This window comes from Oncorhynchus clarkii, chromosome 12, assembly GCF_045791955.1.
Source record: "Oncorhynchus clarkii lewisi isolate Uvic-CL-2024 chromosome 12, UVic_Ocla_1.0, whole genome shotgun sequence".
Lineage (NCBI taxonomy): Eukaryota > Metazoa > Chordata > Actinopteri > Salmoniformes > Salmonidae > Oncorhynchus > Oncorhynchus clarkii.
In genome coordinates this window covers 78,009,745-78,036,552 of record NC_092158.1, presented here as the reverse complement: position 1 = coordinate 78,036,552, position 26,808 = coordinate 78,009,745, and the positions used below count along the sequence as shown (strand labels likewise).

The 26,808-nt window shown below is 46.2% G+C and overlaps 2 protein-coding genes across 5 annotated transcripts in view; both read right to left on the bottom strand.

Annotated features, from left to right (window-relative positions):
• LOC139421383 (serine/threonine-protein kinase N1-like) overlaps window positions 1-1,723 on the bottom strand; it is a 55,135-nt gene extending 53,412 nt beyond the window's left edge. Inside the window, exon 1 of one of the 2 annotated variants that reach the window (XM_071172230.1) lies at window positions 916-1,723. In XM_071172230.1, coding sequence (XP_071028331.1) covers window positions 916-939 — 24 coding nt within the window. In that variant the 5' untranslated portion in view covers window positions 940-1,723. The remainder of the gene's footprint in view (window positions 1-915) is intronic. The other variant, XM_071172226.1, reaches the window with a different exon arrangement.
• A 7,196-nt stretch (window positions 1,724-8,919) lies between these two features.
• The window catches only part of LOC139421382 (platelet binding protein GspB-like), a 33,328-nt gene continuing 15,439 nt past the window's right edge, over window positions 8,920-26,808 (bottom strand). For 2 of the 3 annotated variants that reach the window (XM_071172221.1, XM_071172223.1), the window contains 4 exons: window positions 24,724-25,440; window positions 24,318-24,405; window positions 14,192-14,412; window positions 8,920-13,986 (listed from right to left, as the gene is read on the bottom strand). In XM_071172221.1, the coding sequence (XP_071028322.1) occupies window positions 9,917-13,986; window positions 14,192-14,412; window positions 24,318-24,405; window positions 24,724-25,345 (5,001 nt within the window). In that variant the 5' untranslated portion in view covers window positions 25,346-25,440 and the 3' untranslated portion in view covers window positions 8,920-9,916. The remainder of the gene's footprint in view (window positions 13,987-14,191; window positions 14,413-24,317; window positions 24,406-24,723; window positions 25,441-26,808) is intronic. The other variant, XM_071172224.1, reaches the window with a different exon arrangement.

Below are 26,808 nucleotides of genomic sequence, written 5' to 3'. Positions count from 1 at the left end.
TTTTTCTAATTCAATTTATTTTAGAACAGATCTACACAGGCAGCCCAATTTGGGTCTTTTGGTCATTAATTATTAGTTTGACCAATCAGATCAGGTCTAAAAAAACTATCGGGATGTGTATGTATGTAATATGTAATGCACTAACTTAAAATAGAATGTGTAGTTTTATGTATCTTATTATTTGAACTTTGGTCTGACCCAAACTCAGTGGGTTTCCTGCAAGGCTGCAGGAGACAGATATTAATGTGTTGGGTTCTGGCTTGAGTTCAACCTGGCCTCTAATTTGTAACAATTCCCTCCTATGCAGTTTCCTGAACTGAGATGACACCTGTGTAAACAGCATGAGGTAACATGACCTGTTTAATTAGGTCCTTGACTCTGACACTCTTCACTGTAACTCACCTGAGTGGAACAACTATGTACCACAAGAAATGGCCCTCTAATGCTCCATACAGGTAATTTCTCTTCCATATGTTGGGTGAGGTAAAAAAGTAGACGTGTGTACAGTATTTGTTGGTCTACACATCATCAATACGTCATTACTTGTGTTTACACCCGCACAAATATGTCAGACTGCTTTGGTAACACACACCTGCCATTATTATGCTCTGTTTGTCCATTGCAAACATGGGGGACAGAAAACACCGACCCAAAGTTTGAAGGTGATGGTGTGGACTAAAGGCTCAGTAGGTTATAGTGGGCTACTACCGGTCTAAAACCACCATAGTACTTTGGCCCGATGTACTAGTAGGGTATCTGTCTACCATGCAAAGCAAAGACGTCACCACAAACCCAATTAGAAGAATAGCCTACAAATATGACATGCACGCATCTCTTCGAATAGGACAAACGCAGGCTAACATAATATGTTAAATCAAGGAAAACCCCTGTCCAATGCTAACTTGGAAAACTTACTTGCATCGAGTCGTTGTTAGCCATCTGGTGTCTTGTGTTTCACACAGGCTACCACAGCGGTGGGATGACAAAGTCTTCTTCAATGTAGCTGATGAATGTTTATTATCAAATCATTTTAGTGATCTACGACACCATCAAATCAGGTCCTGTCCGCTTGGAGTTATTTGCAGTCAAAGAACAGGCCAACATTGGCGAATACCCTCAGCACTTTAAAACGACTGAACTGTACGGAGAGTTAACGGGCGCCTGTCTCAGCCCAGGTGAGCGAGAGCATCGACAAAATGAACATTGTAGGCCTCTCATTCTCTTCTTTAGTCCATGTTCCAAAAGAGCAAGAAGTTACGTATCGCCGTGTCCACCTTTCAACTATGTTGTGTAGTTTGAAGGCTGACGTTGACTGGTTCATCTGACATTCTACCCCATGTAATTGGAGAACATGACAGCTACAGAAATAATACTAAATGGACATCATTCAATTTTTCACTCACTCTCGAAAATCGACATTATTATTAGGCTATTATTTCCATGCATTGCATCGTCTATCCTATAATCGGGTTATGAACAAGAACCGTTGTGTCTACATAACATAGCCTCCCGTTTACGTAGCCTACCGCTCACGTTATCATTTCCAGTTTAAATCCAGGCGAAATATCTATAAACCACAAAATAATATCTGACATTTTCTTACTCTGAGAAAATAAATGCTATCCTACGGCACTGTTCCCTTTCCGAGAGCTCCTTTGTGCGTGCCTGGTCGTGAATCAACAGTATAAAAACGGTCTGATGCTCGTTGCTTGTGGGGTCAACTAACCAGTGAGGGTAGCTGAGCACAAGTGAGGGGCGCGCGTCTTATTGGTCATGTGATCACTACAATCGCAATAAACCTGTTGACGATAAATCACAATTTCGCGCCTTTCTTTAGTAATTTCATAAAGCGAGCCCTCCTTCACCACTTGGCACCCCTAAAAACGAACTATTGGTGATATCGCCTTATTCACATGGGCCGAGTCTGCTGACCTACCTAATTTACCATTGTTCATTTGTTGTAGTGGAACTAAATGGATTAAGAGAGAGACTTAATGGTATGGACTTAATATTGTACTGGGTAGGTTTAGGCTAAGCGACTCTTTGTCCGACTCTGGCCATCACTGAAAGAGACTAGTGAAGCCTAGTGGTTAGTTGGCCAAACTGTTGCTCAAACCGTACATAATATTTAGTCTCGGAAAGGTTGCAACCTGGAGTCAGGGGTAGACGTAACATAGTAAACGAAAATCCGTGACTCTCAAATTAGTATATGTTACATTATGTATTATGTGTGATATGTACAATTTGTATGATATGTTACAAATTGCAATTTGTTGTCACTAAAGTTAGCTAGGTGGCTAATGCTAACATTAGCTAGACTAGGAGTTAGGTTAAAGGGCAAAGTAGTAAGTAGTTGCAAAGTTGCTAAAATGCTACAGTTGTCTGTGATGAGATTTGAATACGCAACCTTTGGATTGCTAGACATTCGCATTATACACCCACCAATCCACCTTCCTTTTATTGTTGCCTTCAGTAACCTTCGGTCTTATGTAACCATACCAAATGTAACAGATCATACATACTATTAGCCTAGTGGTTAGAGTGTTGGGACAGTAACCTAAAGGTTGCTGGATTGAATCCCCAAGCTGACAAGGTAAAAATCTGTTGTTCTCCCGAGTAAGGCAGTTACCCCACTGTTCCCCGGGTGCTGTGGATGATGATTAAGGCAGCCTCCTGCACCTCTCTGATTCAAAGGTTGGGTTAAATACAGAAGACCATTTCAGTTGAAAGCATTCAGTTGTACAACTGACTAGGTATCCCCCTTGCCCTAATTTAAGTGTTCCGTTTTACTATGTTACTTCTAGTATGAGGAAAGCCTGTAAACCCAGACCCTAGGAAACCTGAACATTGTGGGAGGCAACCAATCATATATAGCCTACTTCAGTGGAGGCAACCCCTCTGTCAAGACAAGAGAGACTACATGGCATCAGTCTTTCACAGTAGGTTATGCTGTTTGTTGCCATTGCCAACCTGGTTGCAAAATAACAAAAAATAGGAAGAGCTAGTTGAAAGTCATTTTATTTCTTTATTATGGTTATATTAAACATACTTAATGATACATGTATAAGCCTAAAAATGATCTTAAATAGTGAATTACCATACAGTAGGCCTATCACAGTCTACAAACACAATTTAATAGCACCAGTTTAATAATCAAATCCTTGTAGCAAAATTGATCAAGAGGAAGGAGGAGGAGCTTGAAAATAATATTAGATTTTCCAAACTCTGATTAGGCCTATAATGTACTTAATAGTATGCCTCTGGTGATTATTTGAACTATAATATTTGATGATGGCCAGTCATGTCTATACAGATGTAGGATCTTCATTTGAGACAGTTTGCTACAACAGGAAAATAATCCTATGGCAACAGGAAATGTGAATTATGTGGATTATAATTCAAATTGATATTTCACATAAGGGAAAATCTAATCTGACATTTCAGAGTGGAAATTACAAACTTCAGAAGTCTTTATAAAACCTCAAATACACTACGAGTTTGTTTTTGGTGGGGGGAAATAGTTTTTTGAAAGGTCTAAAACCAAATCAAAACTGTAGAAATGAAAATGGATGTACATGTATAGGCTCTTCACTCTGTCCAGCTTGATAACAGTAGTTGAAACGAAAGCTAGACAGCGAAGAATTCAAGCATTTATGGTCCCTGGACTATTTTCTTCAAGCAAATAATACATTTTTAACGCGTCCCTCCGGACCTCAGTGAAGACCGAATACGGCCCAAGGGCAAAATGAGTTAGACACCACCGGTTTAAAGGACAATGTATTACATAAATATCCTTTAACAAATGCTGCATTCAAACTGAAATAAGTTGTCATACACAGCATCACATACATTTATAATATCACCATGTGGATACATACAGATATACTTTTAAAAAATATTAGCCTACCTGTCAAAATAGTTTCATAGATGTGCTTGCACAATACTAATATTGTATATCCTACGGTACTGATCATGGATAAAGACCGATTACATGGGTTACAGTATTTATTTACAGTAGTCTAACTCAACCGTTAGGTGGCAGTGTTCATCTACCTCTATTTACAAACGGAACTAAAAGAGGACATACAGTATAAGCCTTTAATAATGAATGCAAACAAAACATTTATAGATACTACATATATCTGTATAGATGCTAAAATTAGAACAAACTTGCATAAATAAACAACAATTCTCATGAAATCTAAACTAAATGATGTGCAACTGATATTACTCATATTGCACAATTCACCATACATTTCTGATTGCACATAACAGTAGAATTATATAAAATGTATTAACAAAAAATGTATCAAATTTTACATCCCGACTGAAACCCTACCCAGACATTTTGTAGCCTTCCCAAGTAGGATGTACATACATGACATACTGTAGTAGACCTGACACCAAAGTAATACAAGCAGGAATCAAAACTGCATGAGTATTCAAAACTCCAAAACAGAGACAGGTGGCTCACAGATCAAATAAATTTGTTGATAGATCAACGGTTGACATGACTGAGATAGATGAAGGATATTCATTTGACAAATGTAGCCAACATGTATGCAAGTTTGAGGCTTTAGGAACCTAGTTTCCCCCTCCGTTAAGCCATTATGGCATTGGTCAAACACAGCACTTATTTAGTACAATGTTAAAGTCCTTCCAACACTTCATATCCAGTTTCCCATCTCACAACATTGCCTCATCACTACTGCAAATAACTCCGTCTCCTGGGGCGTATTTAATAAAGGGCAATGAATGTTGATGTAATTCTCTGAACAGTTTGTTACATTTTTATCAGTGCTCTGAGTGTTGTGCTCTCACTGTGTGGTATTGTCGCTGTCTCAGACTTCTCTATCATGACATCATTTGTAACCTTGGAAACCCATTGAATAAAGGCCAACACAAGAAATGAGGTTATAGCTTTGGAATGCAGGGTGACCCCCCCCCCCCGCTTCCACCAATCCCCTCACAACCACTGTGAAAGGCAGAGCAGAACAAGGACATCCTACTCTCACCCTCCCTCTTTTCCTGTGTGATTGACAGCCCAATTATTTTGAGACATTGCTCTCTCCTTAAAAGGGTGTTCTCCTACAAAGGATTGCGTCAATTCAAAGCAGTCCATTTGGTCCAGACCGTAGCTAGCAGCAGTATTTTCTCCACATACAAAACAGCTTCTCTGAGGATTTGAAGCTGATAATAATTTAACACAACCAAGTCTAATCTAGTCCCACTTACCTGTAACATTTAAAATAATTAACAAGTGCACTTTGTCATAACTATCGCCCAGAATAAGGTTCATACTATACAGTTAATCAAATTTGGGTTTTGATTCAAAGCAATACAGAGATAAAATACAAAATATATATATAGTAATCCTATGTGTATTATTACAGTATATTAGATGCAGTACCAATGGGAGCTGTGCCATTCTTAATTCTCTACTGATGAAGAGTGTTAATATATAGCATTCTCTGAATATTATTTTTACAATACAGTGAATGTGGATTTCTATGTAGATATGAAGTTAGAATGTATAGCATGCTCTTTTTGTGACGTGGTGTGGTTTAATCAGTGTACCTCACTGTTATGTTGGCCCATGTCATGAATTTATAGTGTGGAGATGCAGTGCCAACTTGTGTCGTGTGAATACAGTATGCAGTGCATAGATATGACAGTGATGAGTGGTGTGTCCTCCTCCTTCCCTGGCTTTCAGTGCTGTGTCTCCAGCTCCACCACGGTCCAGTCTCCCTGGGGGGAGCTGCCCTGGCTGTCTGGGGAGTAGCTGCTGACAGAGGTGACAGTGGCAGAGGGGGGACTGAGCGGGGGCAGCAGGTTGGGCCACATGCTGCTCTCCAGGGGGCTCAGGGTGCCCCCGCTCCCCACAGGCAGCAGGAGCAGAGGGGGGCAACCCCTGTCCCCGGACAGCAGCAGGGTTTGGTTGATGAGCTGCTGGACGATGTCCACCTTCTTGCTCCAGTCCAGGTCCGTTGGAGGAATGGGACGCTGCCCCTGCTGGCGTGACTCTGGCCAGGTCTGCTTGGATGTCCACTTCTCCTGCTGCATCTTTGTTTCCCTCTCTCTGTTCTGCTTTCTTTCCTGACCCTCGTCCTCCTCCTCGCTGGTTTCCATGGCCTCATAGATGGTGCATAGCCCAGAGGATGGGGAGAGCATGACTGCAGACGGACTCCTCAACTGCTGCTGCTGCTGCTGTTGTTTCTGCTGCTGTCTGAGCTGTTGTTTGAGTTGTTGCTCCAACTCTAGCTGCCACTGCAGCACCTGGCGGCGGTGTCTGTGCTCCTGCTGCTGCTGCTGGAGTTGGAGCTGGAGGAGCTCCCGACGCTGCCTTTCTAGCTGCATCTGCTGCTCCTGCCTCAGACACTCCTCCTCTAGCCACTGCCTCTTCTGCCTCTCCTGCTCCTGCCGCTCTCTCAAGTGCTTCTGGTGCTGCTTCAGCCTGCGCAGCTGACCGTTGGCTACAGCTGCAGACTGGAGGGACCTGGAGGTGGTGTCGGAGGGTCTCCTGTTGCACTGCTGCTCTGCGATGTAGTGGCCGTTCACTACGAGATGAGGAGGAAGCTGGATGTGGTCCTCCTCCCTTAGGCCCACGGGTGGCTCTCTCTGCTTCTGTTGTGACTGGTGGGACTCTTCGGTCTCATCTTCGTCACTCTTGGGACCTCCTGCTAGACAGTCAAGATAACTTGGGATGTGCGTTAGAGACGCATGCACCAAAAAGGAGGGGTAGGACAGCATCCAGGGCCAGAGGATTCAAGGAGAAGAATCAAAAGGAGTGGAGGGAAGACGTAAAGCAAAACGAGGGATGTGCTGAGGGATTGACGTCTTTACACAAAGGAATAAAGCAAACACAAACAGAAACCTGTCTCGATCAGTTGAAAAAGGACAAATAAATGAAGTGTTTGACCACTGTTTACTATTCTGTTATATATTGGCTCATCTAAGTGTTATAACAAACCTAACAGTTGTTGTATTCTGTTATTTTTGGGTATACATTTGTGGTGTGGAAGGACATATCAAATTCTTACTGATCAGACCGTCACATCGAATCTTTGTGGTCTGGCTTCAAATGTCCCCGAGGGTAATAGCGACTGAGTAGTGGAAAACGAGTACAGAGGATGGCATGCATCCTAGACTCATCCTAAATCATCCCTTAACTTATTGGAACATGCAATGACTCATTAACATGACATCTGTCTGATTGGAGTACTTGCCAACATCTAGGACCTAATCTAATACATATTACATAACCCATCTACTATATAGACTATCAGTACTAGAGTCAAATGAGGTCTAGAGTTTGCTCTCAAATCATTTGGGAAAAAGGTTATGAAGTTGACATTGAGTTGAGGTTGAACTACAATTGTTAAATTGTGGAGACACTTCATGGATTTATCAACAACTACAGTACATGTCTATACATTTAATATAATACAACATTTCAGACAGTTCCTGACATGGGACAGGACATTAGCTAAACAGATGTAACAGCAGTGGCCAATCACATCTTAAATGTAATCGCTTTCCCATATGTGTCTGGTAATTGTAACCCCGGAAACCCAGAACTAAAATCTCACGTAATTGCGTCAGAGTTTAGGTAATTTACATCAATTTGCAACCCATTCATACAATGTAATAAAGTGGTGCGCAACATTGTTGGTAATCGTTTTGACTTAAGTCTTTGCCCTCAAGATGCTGGCCTGAAACTCAGAACTATATGTAGCCATAATAAGGGATAAAGATCACATGACTAGGAGCAATTAATCTCCCCTGTCTCTATGATCTGGCATTTAACCACCATTAATCCAAATGTGAATTGACACATTTAAAAATGTCCCAGGGAAATATCTCCACATAAAGGCTAGATTTTGATAACATGAGAATTAACATGGAAGACCTGACAAGCCAGGGACTAGACAAAGAAAATGGGGAACAAGGGATTAACCATTTTACTTAAGAATTAAATCATAAACTACTCTGATGAAAAAGTTTTTGACCAACCATATGGTTTCTTCATATGTGTGGGGTCACAACATACACCTGCCTGCTTTGAAACGCATTCTATCCCACATAAAAAATCAACTCAGCCAATACAAGGATGCCCCTGGGACCTGCTCGGCTAATTACCAAAACGTGTACCTCAACACTGACCATGCCTTACTCAAGGGCAGCCATGGTGTCCCAACAGACACGTACAGTACTATACATGCAACAGAGCGTTCCCAAAGCAACATCATGAGACGCCTGTATGTTCATGATAGGCCTACTGTGCAAAATGCCAAATCTGTCTTTTTTTGTTTTGTTTAGGAAGACCATAATGGTGCAGAAGGTAGGAGAGGAGGAACAAGGGATGCTCTGATTTCAGTACTGACAAACATAGGGATCCAAGGGCTTTCCTTGTCTTGAATGAGCAGGAGCAGGCAGGATGGAGTCAGATCTCTCATCCGCTTCAGCTTCTTCTTAAGACACATTCAGGTGGGTGTGGGGTAATGCCATTATATATGTGTGTGTGTGTGTGTGTGTGTGTTGGGTGGAGCATTCGGGAGGATACAGGCAGGTTTGAGCTTCACGTCGCAGAGTGAAGGAGCAGGAGTCTTCCCTGGTGTCTGTTTGGGGACTACCACCTACCAAGGACATTTACAAATGTGGTGTTGGTCTGCGTTGAATCCATGGAGGTCAGAGAGAAACATATACATGCTGGAAAACAGGGTATGGGACACCAGGTGGATTGCCTCCTAACCAAAATTCCATTGAGCATCAACACCATTCCACAGATAAAACTTCACTTCCTGGTGGGAAGTGATTCCCATGGTGAGGACAGTGATGTCATTTAAATACATAAAACTGACCTAGACAACAATTGAGACATGCTACGCTAATGGGAAATAACAAGAAACAGGAACAACATGCCTTGCAATGATGTTTAATGGAATTTTGAAAAACCTACTTAGCGTGAACCATTCATTTATGAACATCCCTAGTGTATAATGGTTTAATCAGATACAAGTTCAGTGTTAGTACATGCAAGTTGAAATATCCAATATCACTAAAAGCGTTTCAGTGAGAAAAGCGTTTTCAGTGAGCGTCATTCTAAATGCAGAGGAATGCAGGTTTTTTCCCCAGAAATAGTTGTTAGTTGGTTCTGAAGCACAAATGATCAACTAAGAGAGGCATGAAGCATGACCACTTAAAACAGATGCCTCAAAACACACTGTACATGACAACGTCACTTGCCACAATAATCTATGCAGGGAGAGGCACACTTCCTGTAGCACAAATTAAAACTAGACAAACTTCAAATCGAACACTCTCATATGGGCCTTAAGAAAACTGTAAGGGGAGGAAAGCCATGTTAAATATCTAGCCTTTATTCGATACTAAAATGGTGTTGAAAGCAAAACGACAAACTTGTAGAAAAAGAGAGTAGGTTATCTCTACGGTGCAGGATCAAATGGAGCGTGTACATAGGGGAGGGAGGACCGGGTTCCAACAAAACAAGTACAAAAAAATAATAAATGACATTTGTTTGGTAAAAACAGTAGGATAAATACACATGTAGGTAGAGTCCATTCTCCTTTTACTCCTTTTCTTTAAAGAGCTTTGTCCCAACGGACCAGTCAGTCAATGCCCCCTCAGGGGTTACGGAGTGTTACTTAAAAAGAACATTCTAATAGAAAATGGTAGCTAGTAGCTATTGTACATAAAGTAGTGCCATACATTCATAACCATAATAGTAGTATGAAAGAGGGAGGCTTCACTGATCTACAGTCTTTTTCGTTCCCCTTGCTTTTTGTTTCCTACCATCATTTGCTTGTTTTTCTAAACCATCTAACCCACCTCGAGAGAAAAACTAAGAACAACAAGGGGGGAGGGGTGCGAGAAGGTGCATTCCAGGGGTAGGGACTTATACGTTACCTGCCAGAAAGCTATCAGTCTTATCGCATATAGCAGAGTAGTAGGGTGGCTGGCCCTCGCTGGCCTCCCCGGCATGCTGGGGCCCCAGGCGGAGGGTGTCCTCCAGGGTGTTGGCCTCCAGGTCGTCAGCATCCATCTTCCCCCCCAGCATGTAGTGGTGCTGGTCCCCAGGCTGGCCCAGGGGCAGCAGGTCTACAGGGCCTCCCAGCAGCTCCTCTGACTGGGCGGCCGCTGCAGGCAGGGTCAGCTCCTTGATGAGGGAGGGGTCCTTGGCCTCCTCGGGCAACTGGTCCTCGTTCTCCAGGGAGAAGATGCCGGGGCTCTTACCGCAGCTCTCGGCAGTGGAGTGGGCGTTGGAGTTGGACATGGTGCAGTCAAAGCCGTAAGACGCCACTGAGTTGGCAGACTGGGGCGTGCCGCCACCCCCGTCCTCCTCTCCTTCTCCGGCCAGCACCTCCACCACCTCCTCTTCCAGGGCAGGCAGGATACAGGCGGACGGTGGGCTGTCGAACTCAGCACGGTCATCCATGGTGACGGGGACATCTGGGTCGTTGATCTGCATCTCACCCTCCATGTCGCTGGCCTCGTCTCCCGAGGTGGAGGGGGAGGAGGGGGCAGAGGCGGGGGCAGTAGGAGGGCCTGCTCCCAGGACCTCGTCAGCAGGGAGCGTCTCAGCCTCCTCCTCCTCGTCACCTCGCTCCAGATGGATGCCCAAGTCCTGCTCCAGGTCAGGCTGCACATTGGATGGCACAGGAGTCTGCTGCTTGTCAGAGCGTGACTCCACCCCGGAGCTGCTGTCATAGTCACGGAGCTCCTCGGGAGTGCTGGTTTCACTGCTGCTGTGGACGGCCAGGGCCGTGCCACTCAGGGTGCTGGACTGAGACATGCCCACAGCATGGGGTCCTGGGGGAGCAGAGGCCTCCACTGGGGCGGAGCTCTCCATCTCCTCAGGGGCAGACTGGGGCTCTGAGGGCTGCTCTGACTGGAGCATCAGAGAGGGGGCACTGAGATCCAACCAGGCCTGGGCAGAGGACTGGGTGGACGTCTCAGGGCCGTCAGACCCGTGGTCAGACAGGGGGCTGGAGGCGGTGTGGGGGGAGGAGAGGTGGGGCTGGGCCCAGGGGTCAGTGAAGGGGTTTGTCTGACCCCAGGCTGAGGAAGGTGGGATGGGCGAACGGCTGAGGTTATCCAAGCGGTCCTCCTCTGTGTAGTCGTCCTCGTCTGCGTTCCCACAGCTCTCCAGTCCACTCTCCGTCACCCCTTCGCTGGGCATCTCCACATCTTCATCATCCTCCTCCTCCTCATCCTCCTGCTGACACACCTTCCGGTGGTCCACTGCCCGCTCTGAGCTCAAGTCCATATCATCAACATCAACTCGCTCCTCCTCGATGGCCAGGGTCTCCACATCGGGGGAGCACATGAAGGCCCCTTCTCCCTCGGAGCCCTTGAGACTGGAGTCTACCAGGGCGTCAGAGCTCTGGGTACCCTGCAGCAGGCCCGTGTGTTGGGTGCTGCTAATCTCTGACGACCCCTGCAGGCGGCTGCTCATACTGCTCACATCCTCAGAGTCCATCCCTGACAAGAGGTCATCCCCATGCCAACTGGTGGCACCACCGAAGCCTGCAGGCTTGGCCTCCTCAGAGGGCTGAGAGCTACTCATGTCAAACAGTGATGTCGGCTTGCACACTTTCCTATCCTCTTCCTCATCTTCCTCCTCCTCGATGGCCAGGGTCTCCACATCGAGGGAGCACATGAAGGTCCCTTCTCCTTCGGAGCCCTTGAGGCTGGAGTCTACCAGGGCGTCGGAGCTCTGGGTACCCTGCAGCAGGCTCGTGTGCTGGGTGCTGCTAATATCTGACGACCCCTGCAGGCGGCTGCTCATACTGCTCACATCCTCAGAGTCCATCCCTGACAAGAGGTCATCCCCATGCCAACTGGTGGCACCACCGAAGCCTGCAGGCTTTGCCTCCTCAGAGGGCTGAGAGCTACTCATATCAAATTGTGATGTCGGCTTGCACACTTTCCTATCCTCTTCCTTATCTTCCTCCTCGTTGGCCAGGGTCTCCACATCGGGGGAGCACATGAAGGCCCCTTCTCCCTCGGAGCCCTTGAGGCTGGAGTCTACCAGGGCGTCGGAGCTCTGGGTACCCTGTAGCAGGCCCGTGTGCTGGGTGCTGCTAATCTCTGACGACCCCTGCAGGCGGCTGCTCATACTGCTCACATCCTCAGAGTCCATCCCTGACAAGAGGTCATCCCCATGCCAACTGGTGGCATCACCGAAGCCTGCAGGCTTGGACTCCTCAAACAGTGATGTCGGTTTTCCCACCGTCCTCTCCTCATCCTCATTGTCATCATTGTCATCATCTTCGTTGATCTCCTCATCTGCCTTCTCCACTGCCTCCTCCTGGTCCTGAGAGGGAGAGACCAGGACCCCTGTGGTGAACTCATCCATGGGCTGAGACATCATGCTGAACGCAGGAGGGGCTGAAGAGGAGGGCATGAGGAGGTCCTCCTGCTGCTCATCTGGCTGGACCTTCACCTCCTCCTGGACCAGGCTCTGTGGAGACATGGCAGACTGGTTCTGGGCCCAGGAGTCTGGCTGGACCTTCACCTCCTCCTGGACCAGGCTCTGTGGAGACATAGCAGACTGGTTCTGGGCCCAGGAGTCTGGTTGGACCTTCACCTCCTCCTGGACCGGGCTCTGTGGAGACATGGCAGACTGGTTCTGGGCCCAGGAGTCTGGCTGGACCTTCACCTCCTCCTGGACAGGGCTCTGTGGAGACATGGCAGACTGGTTCTGGGCCCAGGAGTCTGGCTGGACCTTCACCTCCTCCTGGACAGGGCTCTGTGGAGACATGGCAGACTGGTTCTGGGCCCAGGTGTCTGGCTGGACCTTCACCTCCTCCTGGACAGGGCTCTGTGGAGACATGGCAGACTGGTTCTGGGCCCAGGTGTCTGGCTGGACCTTCACCTCCTCCTGGACTGGGCTCTGTGGAGACATGGCAGACTGGTTCTGGGCCGAGGAGTCTGGCTGGACCTTCACCTCCTCCTGGACCGGGCTCTGTGGAGACATGGCAGACTGGTTCTGGGCGCAGGAGTCTGACTGGAATATCACCTCCTCCTGGACCGGGCTCTGTGGAGACATGGCAGACTGGTTCTGGGCCGAGGAGTCTGGCTGGACCTTCACCTCCTCCTGGACCGGGCTCTGTGGAGACATGGCAGACTGGTTCTGGGCGCAGGAGTCTGGCTGGAAAATCACCTCCTCCTGGACCGGGCTCTGTGGAGACATGGCAGACTGGTTCTGGGCCCAGGAGTCTGGCTGGAAAATCACCTCCTCCTGGACTGGACTCTGTGGAGCCATGGCAGACTGGCTCTGGGACCTGGGTTCTGGCTGGACGTGCATGTCCAGCAGAGCAGAGGCATTCTGAGGCTCCCTGACCGGAGACATGGGCCCGGTGGGGGAGCGTGGAGGAGACATGACTGTGGTGCCCAGGGGAGACACTGTGTCTGCTGGCTCTTCCAGGTGGACCAGGTCCAGCTGAGCTGACAGCTGAGAGATAAAGGCCTCTGGGGTCTCCTTTGGCTGGCTGGCCTGAGGGGGCACAGTCTCCTTCTCCTCTGGGACTGCAGCCACCACTGCTTCTTCCGAGGTTGCCATGGAGAATACAGCAGCCGAGGAAGCTGCAGCTATGGCAGCAGCAACAGCGGCGTCCTGGGTCTCACCAGTTTCAGTCGCAGGCTCTGACGCCGTTGTGGGTTTGGGGCCACGCTTTACTGCCATGGGGGTGTTGCTGCCCACAGTCTTCTTAGGGGTGGAAGCCTTCCCTGCTGGCTTGGTACTAGGGGTCTTGGGGCCAGCACTGACATCCTTTGAAGGCGTGGGCTTGCTTGGAGTCTTCTTGGTGTCTGCAGCCTTGCTGCTGGCAGCCGGCTTCTTGGGGGTGGAGTCTGGCTTGGATGCGGAGGCTGATTTGGGAGTCTCAGGTTTGGTGGTCTTGGCTGGTGAGGTACGAGTGAGAGGAGCCGCTGCAGGCTTCTTGGTGGCTGATTTGGTAACATCTGGAGGAAATGTATAACACAAGCAGACGTTTGTGAAGAGGAAAAGGACAAGGGTTGGAAACTTAATTATGATGAACAAATGATCTAATATTTAACAAAGATATATTTTGAATAATGTAATAACATGTAATGCTAGTAATAAAAAGCTAAAACCTTTGTAATTTTTTCTTTTTTAAATTGAACCAAAACTGATGTCCCCTCTTACCTTTCTTGATGGGAGTTTTTGAGGGCTGTGATGTTGGGGTCCGTCCAGCTGAGGGTGTTGTAGAGACGGCTTTGGCAGAAGCTGGTCTGGGAGTGGTGGAGGTGGTTTTAGCCGTGGGGGTGCCAGGCTTGGCTGTGGATGTGGAGCTCTTGGCTGTGCTGGCTGTGGCTGGCCTGGCTGCAGCAGAGGCAGGGCGAGATCCTGGAGCAGCAGTGGCAGGCCTGAGGGAGAACAGGAGAGCGGTGGGGTCAGAATCACTGAGCACGGCTTTCAAACCAGGGGGGTCATCTACCAGACACCATGAATCAGTATTTCTGTAGAGGTGATAAAATATCGAAATGGAGACGTGACTGCTGGTGCTATTTATATAAATACAAATAAAGTGACACTAAATTAACACCAATGTTTAAACAGACTCATTTGCATCGTCAAGCGAACGTTGGTCCCTCGAGTTCCACATGCTGGTAACCCCTGGGCCATAAATCACAGAGCAAGAGGCCCCGTCGACTGTATTCATAAGTCATTCTGTTAGTCACTTCTACAGCCCTGCCAGACACTAGACTTCCTCAGGAACACAGCACAGAGAGGTCATAAACCAAGTGATGACGGAGAAAACACAACAAGAGCATGAGGACGAAGAGGAGTCAACTTCCATTCACTCTTTATCTCTTCAATGCCTGGAGTGGCTGGCCCTGACAGGGCACTAATACAGTAACTCAGCCAGTCAACCCAGTCATCACAACACCCTGAGGCATCTGAAGCAGTGCAGCCTGGGAGATAAGTCACACCACACATTCAGAGTGGAGCCCCCCCCTGCTACATCCAGCCCACCTCTCCTGACATGAGGGTAATGTGCACTCTGGTCAAGTAGCTTCCACGTCAGGCCAGTGCAAAGTAGCCGACATGCAGTGACACAGTCGTGAGATCTCGTTAGCCTACGCTGCACTGCACCACCGCCTCTAAATAAAGAACAGAGTTAGCATCGGTGGCGGGGAGAGGGAAGATCGCTGGGGTCATGTTCATCTTTAATTCAGACGGAGCACAGAAATAACTTGTTCAAATCCCTGTTGGAACTATGGATGGAGTTAAAAGCATGTTTTGTTGTACAAGAGCAAACGCTGCCAGTTTTTACATGGCAAGGAAACCCAGAGTGCCACGCACACCCTGTCAAGTGTAGGCCTGATGGAACACACTGCCTGTCTGGTAACATCTAGCCTCGACATGATGTCCACTGGACACTAGCAATGGATTACAACCATGCACAGCTTCCTTCCCTGTACAGTATGAGTTGTCATAGGTAGAGAATGAAGAGCGGTGAAGAGGGAGGGAAGTAGCTGATGATCCTGTTGTACCAAAACAAGAGACTGCCTGTTATTACTAACGATGAGAGGGATTACAAGCTCAAGTTAATGATATTGTTTGGTGTGGTGACATCTAGACTAAGGCTTCTTATGAAGCATTAACAGCCTAGGTCATGGTACAAAAAGGTCATTGTTTCTATCCAGAGTTGCATCACAAAAACTGGCCATTTTCTCTATTAGTATGCGTGATATAACCTAGTCCAGGAGAAGAGCTTTTTAATTGGCTGACCCTTCAACTGATTGACTACGAGTGAGCAGAACGTGACATTCACTGTGGTTTCCTCAGGTATCAATCTGACAGGTATCAATCTGACAGGTATCAATCTGACAGGTATCAATCTGACAGGTCTAGACGTAAGTGAGGACACACTAAAAAGAAAAGTAACGTGGTAAAATTCTAAGTTTAGGAGATTTGTAAATGTGTGTGCTGCCTTGAAAAAATTTAATTAAAGATTAGAAAATAATTACAGGACGAATTGAATAGGAAGGTAGAGAGAATGCAGGAGAGATGATGACAGAGTATTTATCTTAATCTGTGTGACGAAAGGAATATGGCTAATCCAAAATGACAAGATGACTCCGTTTAGGGAGGGAAACAAGGCAGATTAGCGGGCCATCGTCAAAGGCTGTAGGAGAGAGGGAGCGAGAGAAAGTGCTCATCCAATTACACGTCATTAACCTTCTATCATTGCCGCTTCTCAAATAGGTCCGGTCACTGTTGTAGGAGCCAGTGTGGCCATTATAGAATAATGGGGCATGGCCGAACAATAATAAATAAAAAAAGACAGACAGGATGTGTTACAAAATGAATACATGCTTCTCGGCAGTTAGGCACAATGAAAAGGCTCGACTGAGGCATTACAGTGCAATGATGCTTGAATTATGAAGCTTTAAAAAATAAAAAATAAATGTATTCTCTAATTAAGATCACTGTCACCCAAATGACTGAGGCAGTGCTGGTCATGTTAGACTCGTGAGTCTAATGGCTTGCAGTTGCACACAATGAAGGAAAATTGCTGTGCGTTGTTTCTCAAACTTGCCAAAGGCCTTGCCATTAGGAACTTCATCACACATTGGGGGTTAAAGAAAATGTAGAGAAAAGGCCTAGAAATTCACTGAAGCTTAAAAAATGAGCGCATAGACAATTAAAGTAGCCTGAGGTTCATAAAATATAACATTTTAGTTTCATTACGCGTTCTGGAACGATGTGGAGCTTTGCGGTGATTAACATAAAAAGGTTGTGTGCCTTCGCATGGAAAATCAAAGTGGGGCTACGATTAAGTCAATGAGATGCATAAGCAAGGCTAGTGTCTCCCCTGCAGCAGAGCTAACAGCAGAGAGCCAGCTACCATGGGGACGGACCTCCTCCCAGGGAGACAGCTGGCATATTAGAGGTGATGCCATTTTAATTCAGCAGAAAGGCTGGGAGGGACACTTTACCCTGGTTAAAAGGAGGAGACTCTACCTCCAGGACATCCACACAGGGCTTCAGATATATGGGAACACCACAGGAATCTCACTCTAACCCAGAAACAAAAGGAATCAGTCTTTCGCTTGCAATTTCCCAGAGAAATTCACCAGGTAGTTAGTTGCCTTGGAGCTAGAAAGACCCTTATACTGCCGCAGCAGCACTCAAGAGGGGCTTTGAGCGAAAGGAGAAGACATTACACAGGGTGCCGCCTTAACCTGATAAACCAGCTATAACTGGCTTCTTGGTTGGTTCTGCTTGAGGGAAATAAGATTTAAAAATAACAAGATATCAAAAGGACAGTCAACCAACTGAAGATGGAGCTGAGGTGTTGAGTAGAAGTAAAATGGTTTCCATCTCCTAGCAGTAGAGGGACAAAGAGGAAACCAGAGAGAGAACAAAGAGCAGGTAGAGCCTGGTGGGTGGGTGACGATGCAGGTCCCTGTATAACAGAATAGGGCTGTATGAGTGTGGTGAAGCAGAGGCCTATAGAACCACTGCTGTCCAGAGAGCACTCTGCAACATCCATCATGTCTGCCACACTTCCAGAGCATGAGCTCACACCCCCGTTGCCACCAGATCCTTTAAGTGATTAGGTCTGCTGCTGTACCTCCCATAAAACCATGGCTATGGGGGACCGCGTCACAGAGTGGTCTGCCTGTCACACCCACAGCCCAGCAAGAGAGGGGATTTACAGCCTGCACAACTGGCCTGCTTCATATTGTACACGACTGGCACAGCTATATCACACGTACACGACTGGCACAGCTATATTACACTGTACACGACTGGCACAGCTATATTACACTGTACACGACTGGCACAGCTATATTACACTGTACACGACTGGCACAGCTATATTACACTGTACACGACTGGCACAGCTATATTACACTGTACACGACTGGCACAGGTATATTACACTGTACACGACTGGCACAGCTATATTACACTGTACAAGACTGGCACAGCTATATTACACTGTACAAGACTGGCACAGCTATATCACACGTACACGACTGGCACAGCTATATTACACTGTACACGACTGGTACAGCTATATTACACTGTACACGACTGGCACAGCTATATTACACTGTACAAGAATGGCACAGCTATATTACACTGTACAAGACTGGCACAGCTATATCACACGTACACGACTGGCACAGCTATATTACACTGTACAAGACTGGTACAGCTATATTACACTGTACACGACTGGTACAGCTATATTACACTGTACAAGACTGGTACAGCTATATTACACTGTACACGACTGGCACAGGTATATTACACTGTACACGACTGGCACAGCTATATTACACTGTACAAGACTGGTACAGCTACATTACACTGTACACGACTGGCACAGCTATATTACACTGTACACGACTGGCACAGCTATATTACACGTACACGACTGGCACAGGTATATTACACTGTACAAGACTGGCACAGCTATATTACACTGTACAAGACTGGCACAGCTATATTACACTGTACACGACTGGCACAGGTATATTACACTGTACAAGACTGGCACAGCTATATTACACTGTACAAGACTGGTACAGCTATATTACACTGTACAAGACTGGCACAGCTATATTACACTGTACAAGACTGGTACAGCTATATTACACTGTACACGACTGGCACAGCTATATTACACTGTACACGACTGGCACAGGTATATTACACTGTACACGACTGGCACAGCTATATTACACTGTAAACGACTGGCACAGCTATATTACACTGTAAACGACTGGCACAGCTATATTACACTGTACACGACTGGCACAGCTATATTACACTGTAAACGACTGGCACAGCTATATTACACTGTAAACGACTGGCACAGCTATATTACACTGTACACGACTGGCACAGCTATATTACACTGTACACGACTGTCAGCCTACTGCTCTATTATTGTTCAGTACAGCAGGACAAGGGAGAGAGAACCACCACCCCTGTCCTCTTCTCCTAGCCTTTCATTGCTTCCTCCAAATTCATAGACCACCGCCGACGCTCCTTACTCAATATAGGCCCAACAATGCACTGTTTATCTTATTTCACCTTTATTTAACGAGGCAAGTCAGTTAAGAACACATTCTTACTTTCAATGGCGGCCTAGGAACGGTGGGTTAACTGACTGTTCAGGGGCAGAACGACAGATTATTTACCATGTCAGCTCAGGGATTCAATCTTGCAACCTTACGGTTAACTAGTCCAACGCTCTAACCACCTGCCTCACGAGGAGCCTGCCTGTTACGCGAATGCAGTAAGAAGCCAAGGTAAGTTGCTAGCTAGCATTAAACTTATCTTATAAAAAACAATCAATCAATCATAATCACTAGTTATAACTACACATGTTTGATGATATTACTAGTTTATCTAACGTGTCCTGCGTTGCATATGATCGATGCGGTGCGCATTCACGAAAAAGGACTGTCGTTGCTCCAATGTGTACCTAACCAGAAACATCAAGGCCTTTCTTAAAATCAACACACAGAAGTATATATTTTTACACCTGCATATTTAGCTAAAATAAATCCAGGTTAGCAGGCAATATTAACCAGGTGAAATTGTGACACTTCTCTTGCGTTCATTGCACGCAGAGTCAGTGTATATGCAACAGTCTGGGCCGCCTGGCTCATTGCAAATTAATTTGCCTGAATTTTATGTAATTATGACATAACATTGAAGGTTGTGCAATGTAACAGCAATATTTAGACTTAGGGATGCCATCCGTTAGATAAAATATGGAACGGTTCCGTATTTCACTGAAAGAATAAACGTTTTGTTTTTTCGAACTGATAGTTTCTGGATTCGACCATATTAATGACCTAAGGCTCGTATTTCTGTGTGTTATTATGTTATAACTAAGTCTATGATTGATAGAGCAGTCTGACTGAGCGATGGTAGGCACCAGCAGGCACGTAAGCATTCATTCAAACAGCACTTTTGTGCGTTTTGCCAGCAGTTCTTCGCAATGCTTGCATTGCGCTGTTTATGACTTCAAGCCTATCAACTCCCGAGATGGCTGGTGTAACCGATGTGAAATGGCTAGCTAGTTAGCGGGGTGTGCGCTAATAGCGTTTCAAACGTCACTCGCTCTCAGACTTGGAGTAGTTGTTGGGTGGCTGTTGTCGATGTGTTCCTGGTTCGAGCCCAGGTAGCGGCGAGGAGAGGGATGGAAGCTATACTGTTACCCCCAATACTAAAATGCCTATAAAAACATCCAATAGTCAAAGGTATATGAAATACAAATGGTATAGAGAAAAATAGTCCTATAATTCCTATAATAACTACAACCTAAAACTTCTTACCTGGGAATATTGAAGACTCATGTTAAAAGGAACCACCAGCTTTCATATGTTCTCATGTTCTGAGCAAGGAACTTAAACACTAGCTTTCTTACATGGCACATATTGCACTTTTACTTTCTTCTCCAACACTTTGTTTTTGCATTATTTAAACCAAATTGAACATGTTTCATTATTTATTTGAGGATAAATTGATTTTATTGATGTATTATATTAAGTTAAAATAAGTGTTCATTCAGTATTGTTGTAATTGTCCTTATTACAAATAAATACAAATAAATGTTTAAAAAACGTCCGATTAATCGGCATCAGCTTTTTTTGGCCCTCCAATAATCGGTATCGGCGTTGAAAAAGCATAATTGGTCGACCTCTATTAAACGCCATCAAATAACATTGTATTTGTCAGTGTACAGCAGGCATAAAAGGTGCAGTGGAATGCTTGTGCTAGCTTCCTCAACAACGCAGTACATTCATCAATAACAGAGTCAAGTCAAAAACAACAACAGAAGTAATAAATAATACCAGAAAACAATGGAAAAAAAATAAACAAAAAAACACTCAAATAAGAGAGGGCAACGACCGTTGGCGCTATTTTGTTATTCGACTACATGCACACATGCAACGTGATGATTAACATATACAGCCTCCCAGCAATACAGGCCTGCACAGCATATACACAACACCAGCATACGCATACAAGCAAACCCACACCCAATGAGCAATGACGGGCGCTGCATGATGTCATCTCAACTATGACTCAAAAACACACCTTCACACATACCTTCCCCCACACCACCCACTGTGTCCAACACTACATAATGACTTTTCATGATGCACTAAATCAGACCCAGAGGTTTCCTGTCACAAGCTGTAGATCTAACATTATACAGGCAATCAGTATCAAACAGCAGACACACACAGAGAGTACAAACAGCCCTACAACAGTGTTGGCTTGAGCAAATGTGTGCACACCTCATCACACAGCTAAATTGGTACTGCAAAAACAGTGGCACACACACACATCGCGGCCAAATAGTGTTCACACCTCTACCACACCCACCAACCAGGAAGTAGTGACAGGTATTAAGTGCTACTGTAAAAGGAGAGGTGGAATACTGAGAAATCGTGTGCTGCTGCAGACTATTCATTTCACACACATATTTTCAGCTGCCACCGACAAAGTCTGAGGTTGAACTTCAGAATCAATCTGAGATGTGTCACCAGCAGACTGGATCTAGTGTTTGGAGGGGTCAGAGCTGTGATACTAAAATAGAACAAAAAGCGTAACAGTATCAGGACAAACAGAACACAGACCGGACTAGCTAAATGTCAACGGAACCAAAACAAAACAGCCATGATGCTTAGGGCTGGTACAATTATTGTATAGTTGTGTAACCGATAATTATAAGCAGTATCCAGGAACAAAATAATCATCATAATCATCTTAATAACGTCATTTTAGGTGAAGGGAGATTCAACTTCATATTCCAAGTATACAGGGAGTGTACAAAACATCAAGAACACCTTCCTTTTGCCCTCAGAACAGCCTCAATTCGTCGGGTATGGACTAGAAAGTGTCGAAAGCTTTCCACAGGGATGCTGGCCTATGTTGACACCAGTGCTTCCCACAGTCTTGCCCATTCACCCTCTGAATGGAACACATACACAATCCATGGCTCAATCATATCAACACTTAAGAATCCATCTTTAACCTGTCTCCTCCCGTTCATCTACACAGATTGAAAGGGAGGAGACAGGTGACCTCAATAAGGGATCATAGCTTTCACCTAGACAGTGTCATCGAAAGGTGTTCCTAATGTTTTGTACCCTATAGTTGACCCAATAGCAGTTTGTTATTTTTTACATGAATTGGGTAAAGTTGGTAGCTTAATCATTTTACGAGCAAAACGGCATGGTTGGGAGAGACGTTCCAAGCGATCAAAACCAGAGTCCTATATTCATAGCTTTTAGAATGGACACCATGTTAATGCCTTTGAGCATTTCCTTTATCCATTCATGATGAGAATTTGGAATCTTGTACATAGCATTGTTTAAAAATCGGAACATTCTGTGAATTGCTATTGGTCAACATTGTACATGGGGAGCTATTACAGCTGCCATGGAACGCAGGGTTATGTGAATGCATCATAATATGCATAAACTTCAACGTCCAAACTTTTCAAATATATGGCTCTGTTAAAAACCATTTGTTTGTGAGACGGGAGTGTCACCAAAGCTGTGTCGTATTCATTAAGTATCTCGTAGGACATTTTTCAAAAATGCATCACAAGCGCAAAACATTTGTTCTATAAAAATCACAATTAAGACAACCATGGCCATTTGTATGACATTTAGCCTACCCCTTATTCTGTAATTGTCACAGCCATAATGATGTGATTCAGTCAAATTAGATTTAGGTCATTTGTAGCTGTAGGATCGAAAAAAGAAGAAAAAACTATATTTGCTTTCCAATCTTTTCTGTCTGATAAGAAAGAAAATCTCCTGAGAGTGAACTTGAATTAATTGAGGGATAAAATGAGTATTGTGTGTGTGAGAGAGAGAGGGAGAGTCAGTGGTCTCAGTGAGCAGGGAGACAGGCGGTGTCTGATATGCCAGAACATATCCACTCTCCACTCTGCATACGCTCATCTGATACAGACATGCATTAAAAAGAGGGAGCAGGAAGGGAATAGAGATACATCTAATTACAGCAGAGATTTATGACCCTGTCACAGTCTGTTACCCCTCCAGTGCAGGCTGGCTGGGTACACAACGCTCACTGCATCCATCAGCCGCCACGCTATTTCCCTCAGCCATATGTTGCACAACGCAAAATGAACAGTTTTGTTCCGTAATGCATGGATTAAAGTTCTCGCTTACCTCATAGTTTAACTTCACCAGAGATTGTCGCACTCGCAAAAAAATACTAAATCGCTATCTGTTGACTAGTATGTACTCACTAGATCCTGTTAGATCGTTGGAGGGGGGAACTATGAAAAGTAAGGAACTATGTAAGAGATCACAGTTCCCTTGGTACACAAACAACACAGAGGGGGAAAGGGGGGTTGGGCGGGGGAGTGAGGGCCTATTCAAAGAACAGCCAAACACCTTAGGACATCCCTGGTCATCCTCCCCTCTTCACAGACAAAAGGCTTGTTGAGCCACCTCGCCGCAGCCCATGACTCTCTGGAGTTCCTCCCTGGGGTTAAGGTCGTCTCTGCTGGAACGCCACACAGCGTGACTCAGGTACTGTCTGGGCCTAATCTGACCTGATTCTACTCACTGCCAAACAGAGGTCCAAAACAGCCTGATCTGTCTCCTGGAGTTGGTTAATATTTATTCTGAGGGGTGCAGACTAATCTCTGGATGCGATTTGCAAACCCAAAACAGCGCTGCGAGACCTGGCTCAGAGTGACTGCTGGCCTACTTCCGAGGACTTCTTAAAGCCCCTCTCTGTGTAGGGACATTGTGCCTGTTCCTCCAGAGTGTTTTAACCAGTCCCTTTCAGTCTGCAACATTCCCAAATGAAGCAACTGGCTTCTCAGTCGCAACAGTTGCAATTTATTAAAACAATTATTTACTGCTGTTTTAGTTGCATATGTATTGGGGCAGCAAGTAGCCTAGTGGTTAGAGCGTTGGACTAGTAACCGAAAGGTTGCAAGATAGAATCCCTGAGCTGACAAGGTAAAAATCTGTCATTCTGCCCCTAAACAAGGCAGTTAACCCACTGTTCCTTGGCCATCATTGAGAATTTGTTCTTATCTGACTTGCCTAGTTAAATAAAAGAAAACAGTGAATTGAAGTCGGCATCAAACAAAAGGCTGCCCAGCTAGGTAGACAGTCAATCAGCTTTTGCCTGAAGTGAGGACCAATGACATACAATTTGATTCCTATGTAATCTACACACTCACAGTCTCTCACCAGGGAAGGGGCTACGAGCTCTACGCCAATGGTTGGCCTACCTGGTTGTCTTGGAAACAGGAGGCCTATCAGGCTTGGGGGCGGCGGCAGTGCTGGGCTTGGTGGTAGCTGCAGAGACAGGCCGGGGAGCTGGGGAGATGAGATATGGGAAGGTGAGGAAGAGAGGGAATGACAAAGAGATAGATATACAACATGAGTAAGATTTGTTTCATTTGAAAGATGCAGCCAATGATTTATGTCATAACATTTATTTCCTGAGGAACCAGGCCAATGTGTTTCTGTATTTGTTCTGGATGTGCAGTATGCCAACCTTCACAATACAAAACAGTACAATGTCAGAAAATGTACATTTGCTGTGTCCAGAAGACAATTGGCAACTTATGACAAATGCAAGGCTTCACGTAGCTTTCAGTGACTGAAAATTACTGGTCCTAAATGTTAGCCTACCTGTGGGCTTCTTAGCAGCGGTGGTGGTGGCTTTGACACCATTAGTTGGCGCCGCAGGTGTCTTCTTTGCTGCTGTTCCTGTGGTGGCCTTTACCCCGTTGGTGGCAGCTGGAGCCGAGGCAGGGCGGCTGGTGCCCGCTGGCTTCTTCTCACCAACCTTGGCGGTGGTCTTAGTGGTAGGGGCAACGGCTGTGCCTACGGGCCTCTTGGGCGTGGTCTTCTCTGGGGCACCAGTGGTGGTCTTCTTGGCCACTCCGTTGGCATGTGGCTTGGAAACCCCATTGGTCAGTCGGCTCTGGGCGGTGTTGGGTCGGGACCCTGGTCCGGTCGTGGGCTTAATTGTGGTGGTGGTCCCAGGCTTTGTCTTAGCAGCGGGGGCCTTGGTCTTGGCTTTTGGGTCTGCTGCAGCCTTGCTGTTCCCCGTCTTGGTGGGGGCCACCTGGGCTGGCTCTGGATGAGGCTCGCCCTGCCCCATCTCTCCCTGCTGACTAATTCCCTCCGTCTGAGGTGCCGGCGCAGCCTGGTTAGGCTCCTCTCCCATCGCAACTGGCTCGTTTACCTGATCGGCGTCCAGTGCTTCCATTGGCTCCATCGCTGCTGTGGCAACCCCATCCGGTTTCATCTCCCCTCAGTCCTGGCTGTCCGTCTCTGCAGAGGAGGGCTGGAGAGCTTGAGACTGAAGATGGTGACTGCACTCAGGTGATGGTGGAGTCTGATCTGGCAAAGAGAATAGAATAGTATGGTCAGGCTGTGACAAGACATGTATGACACTGAGCCTTCATATCAGCAGACAGGCCACAGAGGGATCAGATAAAGGCTTTCCTACAGACAGATATACAGACAAACACTACATACGGCGTATGCAGAAATATTGTTTTGAAAGTAGAGCAAATGTGTTTAAGGTCAATGATCCTAACAGAATAGGAGCAGACAGAACAGGATGTGCCATTCTGCAGAGAGCTTCATTGCTAAACAACCCTGGAGGGAGGCCTAATAACAGGGAAACCTAAAGAGTCAGTAGTCTGACAGGACAGGAGACTTGGCTCCACGGTGAAGCAACACTGAGGTAGAGGAAGTGGCTTGGCCTGAGGAGCGTGGGAACAGGGGATACAGTCTGTAAAGCTTGGAACGACAGTGCGCTGCTCGGACTCTAGAAGGCCTCTCCACTTCCACTCAGCCCCTCTCTCCCCCATACCCAGATGCTGCTGCTCACCCTCCTTTCTAGTGGAGAGAGTCTTTATACTGTCAGCTTCCTGGAACCACTCCCCACACAGCCCCCCTTTCTCTCTGCTCTCATCCCTTACTCATCCGCTAAAACTAAATACATTACTGTGCCTTCCTTCGTTCCCCTGCCAAACCTCCCATTTTCTCCAAGCCTTTTCCTCAACTTCCCCCACTCTTTCTACCCCTCTGTTCTCTGTTTGCGTTCGCACAGATGGCCTGAGCAGCTGAGCAAGGCCAGAGGGGAAGAGAGAGAGAGGGAGAAGGAGAGAGGAAAAGCCCTGGGGAGAAAATCCATACCGCAAGCAGCACACACACACACACACACACACACACACACACACACACACACACACACACACACAGACCTCAGACAACACAGTGGCAGTGAGAGGGGGAGGAGAGAGCCCTGCCACAGCGTACATGGCAATCAACTTAATTGAGTGACACAGCAGTCACATTTGGAGTGAGGTGTGTGTGTGTTGGATGCAGGTGAAAGCAACAGCAACCGTGTTTCACACATTTACATGTTAAGCTCAGTCCAACAGAGACGCTCTGTTCAAGAACCTAGTCCTCACACCATGCTGCTCTGCCTATAACAGAGCTCTACACTAACATCAGACGCCTGCCCTGACTCCAACCCTTCAAAAAGAAAAACAACAACAACACCCAACTCCAGATTGACACCAGGGACTCTCACACGTCGATAGCCCTGACAACTCAACTAGGAAAAATAAAGTCAAATCCAATCGGTGCCTTTCTCCCTCTACCTCCCCTTCCTGTGTTCTGAACGGTTCTATTCCTGCAGTTGCTGAACAGCCAGACAGCTTGACTGTGCTTTTCCCAGCTCTGCTCTGTTGTGGT